This window comes from Podarcis gaigeae (genome assembly GCF_964106915.1).
Source record: "Podarcis gaigeae genome assembly, chromosome: 10".
NCBI lineage: Eukaryota > Metazoa > Chordata > Lepidosauria > Squamata > Lacertidae > Podarcis > Podarcis gaigeae.
In genome coordinates, this window is record NC_139686.1 from 27,802,780 (window position 1) to 27,810,100 (window position 7,321).

Here is a 7,321-nt window from a genome sequence, read left to right on the forward strand (position 1 = left end):
CCAATTAGGCAGCCGAGACATAACAAGATCTGTTGTTGATGCTAAGAAATTGTACATGTGAGGAAGCGGGGGTGTGGGGGCAGAACACGCCACCAGACATAGGAAGTTGCTCTGCCTCTTTCTCCCCTCTTTTCACTCTCCCAGACTTCTCGTCATCAACATCCATTCGCAAAAGGAGACCAATTATTCCGCCCCCCCCCCCTTCCAACCGCCCCGTCATTAGAAGCCAACAGCGCACTCCAATAATATAACATTTTGCTCGCTTTCCAAAAAGGAACTGTAAAGAATCCGGAAAGAGGCGGCTCGAACACACACACACACACACACACACACACACACACACACACGCTTTAACAAGACGGTCCCTTTGATGTTTTCACAATACAGAGATCATTGATCACATTAACAGGGTTTCCAGGGGACAAGGGAAAGAGGGGTTAGCGGGGACAGAATGGGGACGTGTACCTGAGCTATTTCTAACTTTACTGCTTTTCCTCAGAAACTAACCCAAGCATCCTGGTTCCATGGCGGCAGGGTTGGAGCGAGAAAATGGTGGAACGGGGGAAGATTTGTTTTTTTTTTTGGGGGGGGGAGATGGGAGGGAATGGGACGGAGTGGGGACGGGGAGTGGGGGAGAGGTTGAGCTTCGGAATCAAATACCTTCCAAGCAGCAGGTTCTCCATAATCCAGAATGGGTCATGACTTCTTCGTTCTTTTTGCTGGTTTCATTATCACCGGTACCTTTCATCTTGCAAACCCCTCTGGAGTAAAGCCAGTAATCGGTCCCCACAGCTATGGTCATGAGGCTGAAGGCAGCGAAAGCACCAACGGTGGTTAAAAGCATCTGAACACCTCTGTCAAAGAGCCCCATAATTCTTCATTATACAAATACCCAACGCCTTCTGATTCTTGGGCTGTGTGTGTGTGTTTGTATGTTAATAATAAAATAAAAGAATAATATTTCCTCTAGTAAGAATAATAATAGTAATAATAGCAATAATAATAATAATATAATGGGTATCTATTCGAGATCAATAGAGAGAAATCTATACATAAAAAAGGGAGGTAAGAAAGCCCACGGAATCAGTGTAAATGAAAAAAAAAAATCACACAGGAAGAGGCTTGCCTTTTAAAAGAGAAACGTTCCGGCGGTTAATATTATATATATATATATATTATAAAAATAAAATAAAGGAAAAAAATAGATAACCCCCCCCAAAAAATGAGATGCCTTAATCCCTTTTTCTAAAATTCTGGTCTCCAGTTTCCATATGTAATGGCTAATTTGGAGATGGCTTCCACAGTGAACAGGGGAGCAGCAGCAGCGGCAACAGAAACAGCATCCTCAACACACTCTCTCATTATCTGGACCTAGACAGTTAGAGACTGTAAGAGCAGAGATGCAACCTTCAGTCTTCTTGCTCAGCTCTGCAGCCTGCGCCATGAAAAATCCCTTTTCTTTCCAGTTATCTTCTTCGGATATATTTTTTTTTGGTGGGGTTTTTGTTCGTCTGTTGGCTCGCTCTCGTTCCAGATCTTCCCTCCGCTCCCCGTTTTCTACCACCGAACTAGACTTGCCAGTATATTGTAAGCCCTTGATTTCAGCTGAACAGGTGCTGAGGTTTTGCCTTCCATGGCTTTTCACCCCCCTCTTCACGGCAGCGGCAGAGCAGCGGTTGTTGTGATTGGTGGTGATGTTGGTAGTGGTGGTAAAATGGGCAGAGGAGGGGGGAGTCTCTCCCGGAGAAGCAAGACGGATTTCCCTTCCTCCCCCCTCTCTGCAAAGCTTCCGAAGATCAGGGGAACCAGGAGGCTTGCTGCAGGATATGCTGCTCGTCGGTGTCTCGCGCCTCTTCTTGCCTTGCTAGTTCCGCTCCCACCTACTGCATTAACGTGGTGGTGCTGAAATGGACAGCTCCCCTGCACCGATCACTCCGCGGTGCTGAAGAACAGCTCTTTTACCTCTTTGCCCGGGGTGCTGCTGGGAAAACTGAGGAGGGTTGGCGGGCGCGCGGAGGAGAAGGAGGGAGGGGGGGGCAACCTTCCACTTCCTAGATCCTCTTCCCGAGCATCTGCAAGTGATAGTAACCCTTCTTGTCTCTCAAGTGCAGAAAGGGCGGGGGCGATTAGCCTTCCTGCGTGATCCTTTGCGTTTTTTTACCCCTCTCCTTCCAGATTCTGAAATGATTACTCCCTTACGCTTCAGGAGCTCAGAGAAAGGAGTAGCTGGATCTCTCTTTTCATCCTCTGCCCTCCCCCCCCCCACGCCCGCTCCCCCATCCAGCCTGCTCATTCCAGTAATAAGTGCCCAGAGCTCCTCACATCACAATTAGTCCAGCACAAAACTTCAATCAGCCGTTTCTCTTCCTAGGAGACAGTGAAAATGCAACGTGGAAGGGTAATTTGAAATCTATTTGCATATATTGTTATATATGTTGACAAAAAGGGGGGAAATGTTCTCATTACTTTGGCTGGGTGCTTAAAACATTTTTTTGGGGGGGGGAGGAGGGTGCTGCTGTTGGGCTACATCCGTTGTTCTGTTGAATTGTTGGGTGTGGATCTATGTTGTGTGTCTGCCTTTCTTTTGAAAGCTCTCTGTGAGATAACAGATTGCGTACTCCAACAAACTGATATTTTGAAGCCCTGGGAATGGCAAAACAAGGCAGAACAAATAAGGAACTTGATGCATGTGTAGAATCTTGTCCTCAAATGTCCTTGCTCACAGAGAGAGAGAGAGAGAGAGAGAGAGAGAGAGAGAGAGAGAGAGAGCATTAGAACAGAAGAAGAACCTTACTGAACCAGACCAGAGGCCTTTCTAGTTTTGCATCCTGTTTCCTAGAGCGGCAAGCCTGAAACCTATTAGAAGCTCACATGCAGGAGATATATGGCAATAGCCCTCTCCCACTTCTGTTTCCCAGCAACTGGCAACTAGAGGAAGATTGGAGATAGTAGTTACGCACTGATAGCCTTATCCTAAATGAATTTGTCTAAGCCCCACTTTAAAGCCCTCTAAGGTGGTGGCCATCCTCATGTCTTGTGGTATTCCATAGCTTATCTATGCACTGTGTGAATAAGTATTTCCTTTTGTCTGTCCTGAATTATTCAGCTTCATTGAGTTCTAGTGTTATGAGAGGGATGGAAACTTTTCTTTCTCCACTTTCTGCACACCATGCATAATTTTACAAGCCTCTGTTATGTCCCCTCTTTACTTACCATTTTTCTAAATTACAAAGCCCCCAAATTTGTAACTTTTCCATATAGAGCAATTACTCTGGTCATGTTTGTTGCCCTTTTGTGCACCTTTCCCAGCTCTAAACTATCCTTTTTGGAATGCAGTGACCAGCTCTGTAAAGAGAATTCAGGCATGGTTGCACTGAGGATTGTGACTGTAAAGGACTGACAATACTGGTAGTTTTAATCCAGAACCACTTCCTAATGATACCTAGCATGGAATTTGCCCATTTCACACCTGGCATATGCTTTATTGATATTCTCATTGCATTATCCACCATGACCCAAGACCCCTTTCTTGGCCAGTCACATCCATCTAAGACCACATCAGTGTAAGTGTGAGAAGAGGATTTATTGCCCCAATGTGCATCAATTGACACTTGTTTATAATGAACAATATTTAACTTTTTTTGCACATCCAACCAGTTTGCTCCTCTCAATCCCTTTTTGTTTTTCCCCCACCAATAATTCAGCGTTTTCAAAAAACTTTGCCACCTTCCTGCTCATCCCAAACTCTAGGTCATTTATGACCAAGCTGAAAAGCACCTGTCCCAACATATATCCTTGAGATATTCCACTTCTTATGACCCTTCATTTAGAACCAAACAAAACTGTGCTAGTTCGCTGTATCTACTAAGCCAACTGCAACATGCTAACAGTAGGCCCAATAATACCTATCTATCTATATTTTTTTAACATACAATACTGACATCAAAGTATGTCCTAAGCCTTCCCCCTCCTTTCCTCAGTAGTCTCAGTTTATGAGGTTAATTACATCAGTCACCTCATAGTTCTTAATGTATAATTGCTCATTAATGTAACAACAGCAAAGGAAGTGAAATGACTCCCATCTAATTTCTGGTCCAACTGATTTCATTTATCTCTGATCAATTTCATAGATCAGAGAACAAGAGAGACTGGAAGGGCTGCTTGAGGTTGCCTGTAGTTTTGCCAGAGGGGTGTGTGGTGAGGCTGAATCTGTGGAAGGTGTCGAGACACATTGCAGTTTCATACCCCTGCCTTTTTGCCTTTCTTTCTTTCCCTCTCTCTTTCACTTTACAGGCTGAGGTGCTTTTTTGTTGTTAAACAATCACTCAAAGGTCTGATGAACATTAAAGAGTTTGCAGAAGATGAATGGCTTGCCTACCAGGTTCACATACAGTAGAGGAAATATCCATCTTTAAAAGATTCCTTTATGTATTTTTATGCTCTTTAATGTATTGAACTCAAAGGAAAACAGTTGCTTGGAACTTAGTTTTCAAGGATTTTATCAAATACTGTTATTAAAAATAATAAATATTCACAAACAAGGTGACAACTTTCTTGTAATCAGAGCTTAATCTCGTGGGGACGTAATGTCATTCTGCATTTTCCAAGGCCATCTAAGCTTCTAGCCCTCATAGTTATGCAAAGCAGCTTGTAGTCTTTCCCTTGTGGTTTTGTTTGTCTTTCCAATGACCCAGTGAAGAAGATTCCTGTTGCCACTGCCTCTGCTTCCAGCTCTCAGGTATTTAGTATCCTGGTCTATTTTCAGATGCTTCCTAAGAAAATGCTGAGGATTTTTAATTCATTTCTCCTCTTTCCCCTCCTTATTGATACAGATCAGGGGTGGGAACCCTGTGGTCATAGGTCTACTTCCGTGAGGCCCTTTGCCTTATTTCTTGCAGGTGGCAAGGAAGAAAAAGCAGGGGGGTGGGGGAGTGGCATAAAGATGAGAGAGAAAAGTGGGATGGTCCCACTCATCTTTGCTTCTGGCTTTACTTCTGTCATATCCACTTGTGACTCTAGACCCTGACAGATTACTCCCAAGGAAATACAGAGAGAAAAGGTTGCTTAAGCCGTAATATAGCTCCATCAATGTGCTAGACACTGGTGCTAGACATCCTGTTTTAGAAGTGCACTCCTCCATCAGAATCATGCCCAAAGAATTCACGTGGAAGAAAATGTTACCTTGGATCTAGCATTAAGAATGAGTCAATGAACTGTGTAAGGCTAAATAGGGAGTGCATGGGGCTAGGCAAAGATTTGCATCCTGATCCCCTGGGTGCCAGTTGGTTGCATAGGGACCATGCTATGATGGTTACGAACGTTTTGTTCCCACACCAGTTTCCTAACTTAAATCACCCATTCAAAGTTGCTATTAGGGAACATAAAGGGAAAAGCAGATGGGCAGAATTGGGGGGGGGGGTGTTTCGTGTTTTTTCCTACATGGCTAATAGCTTCAGTGGGTAATTTGGATCAGGGCTGGAGCATGACAGGGAAAGGTTTACAAATATTTAACTATGCCATGGTGCTGTTTCAAATGCAGCTGGATTTTGAAGAAGGAAACTACACCAGCAGTTACAACAATAGAACGTCAGTGTAACATGTAGTTTGGTCCATGGCTAATGCTTTGATCTCAACTGAACTGCTAGCAGAAAAGCATGCCTACTGAACAGCCAAGCCTAGCTACTTAGGACCAGCTACATACTCACTTTTCTGATCCCCTACTCCCTTAACAGGAAGAGGCACTTTGAGACGGGATAATTGGAATTGAAGTGACTAGTGAATGGCTGCTTAACTTAACCTTTTCCTCACCTGCCATTTCTCCTTTCCAAATTGTACACCGAGCAGCTTCCCTTCCCCCATACTGTGTGCCAAATATGTGTTTGTGATGGCATATTTGAAATACTTCAGACAGAAGAATCTGCCAGGGGGTGAGTTGGAGTGGTAAAATGACAGGGCATGAGAAAGGGTTAAGCAGAACCTCATACTTCCAATCACTTTCTCTGAAAGTGCCTTTTTCTGTTAAGCAAGAAAACAAGAAAGCTGAGTATCATCATACAGATTTGCATTGTAATGTGTAGTCTGAGGATCTGAGCACTTTAGTATCACTGAATGGCCTCTAGGCAAACCTTCTGTTTTCTCTTTGTGGGGGTTTACAGAACAGTAAGGAAACGTGGGTTGTTCGTGAGATGGTGGAACTGGGGATTCTGGTTCCTTCAGGACCAGTATATCATGCTCTCCACTGGACTGGACCTCAAGGTTCTGCAGGATCCTTGAGGCAGACTCCCTGACCCACATCTGGAAAAGCCTCCTTTGCCAGGGAATTGGGGACATGACCCAGCCCCTCAAATTGGATACACTTTCTGTGTGATTTAGGGGTGGGGAAATAGAATGAATTGGCCAACCCTGAAGAGAGATTTATTTCTCTGTACAGAGATAGCATTTCCTCTCTAATTCTTCTTACACACTTCAAAGGCCTCTGAGTTTGGGAAATGTGCTACTGAAAGCCTTCAGGGCATGTAGTCAAAGTAGATAAGAGCCATATCGGCTTAATTGCTTTAGGCACAGTGATCATTCATTTGAAGGTAAGCATGTAACATACCTGTGGACACTTTGCTACCTCTGCCCTTTTAAGAAATCTGGATTAAGGTAGTTTATGACTCAGAGAAACTCTAGCTAGACTGTTGACACCCAGAAGAAGGCAAGTGGAAAAACCCTTGTGCCAGTTTTTCTTTTGGGTGAATGAGATCTGTGGTTCCAGAAGTTATGTGACCAAGATCAGTATCTCACTCTGATAATCATCCCACCCACTGTCCTGAAGAACCAACTGCAAAAGTCAGTCATACCTAAACATCCTAGTCCTTACTCAAAATCCTAGCTTGGCTTCTGCCAAAGACTTTAATGCATAAACCAGACCAGTACATAGGCAACAAATGACATGCCCTTTGTGCCTTCCTTTTGAAGAGTGGGATGGTCACAGCTCTTAGCATAGCAAGCATCTGGAGACATAACAGTTGCACCATTTTTGGCATGGTGACCCACCCCCTATAACCATTCTTCTCTGATACTTATTGACTGGTCTGGGTGACATCAGTTCTAGCCAAACTCAGCACCCTTTGAGTTTCAACCCAACTAGTGCAGTATTGAAGTTTGGGGTGTAACTCACCTTGTGGTGAAAGCCTGGCTCCCGTTTTCCTATTTAAACAGAAGTATGTTATCTGGGTTGAGCTAAGACTTGAGAGTTGCCATAACACCACACTGATGTGCTTTATGCACCAGTACATTCCAATGACCAATCACTGTATCAGACAAAACCATGAAGATC

General features: G+C 44.0%; 1 protein-coding gene across 2 annotated transcripts in view; it reads right to left on the reverse strand.

Annotated features, from left to right (window-relative positions):
* CACNG2 (calcium voltage-gated channel auxiliary subunit gamma 2) overlaps positions 1-1,980 on the reverse strand; it is a 130,965-nt gene extending 128,985 nt beyond the window's left edge. The window contains exon 1 of one of the 2 annotated variants that reach the window (XM_083701176.1): positions 661-1,980. In XM_083701176.1, coding sequence (XP_083557302.1) covers positions 661-871 — 211 coding nt within the window. In that variant the 5' untranslated portion in view covers positions 872-1,980. The remainder of the gene's footprint in view (positions 1-660) is intronic. The other variant, XM_083701175.1, reaches the window with a different exon arrangement.
* Between the last annotated feature and the right edge of the window lie 5,341 nt (positions 1,981-7,321).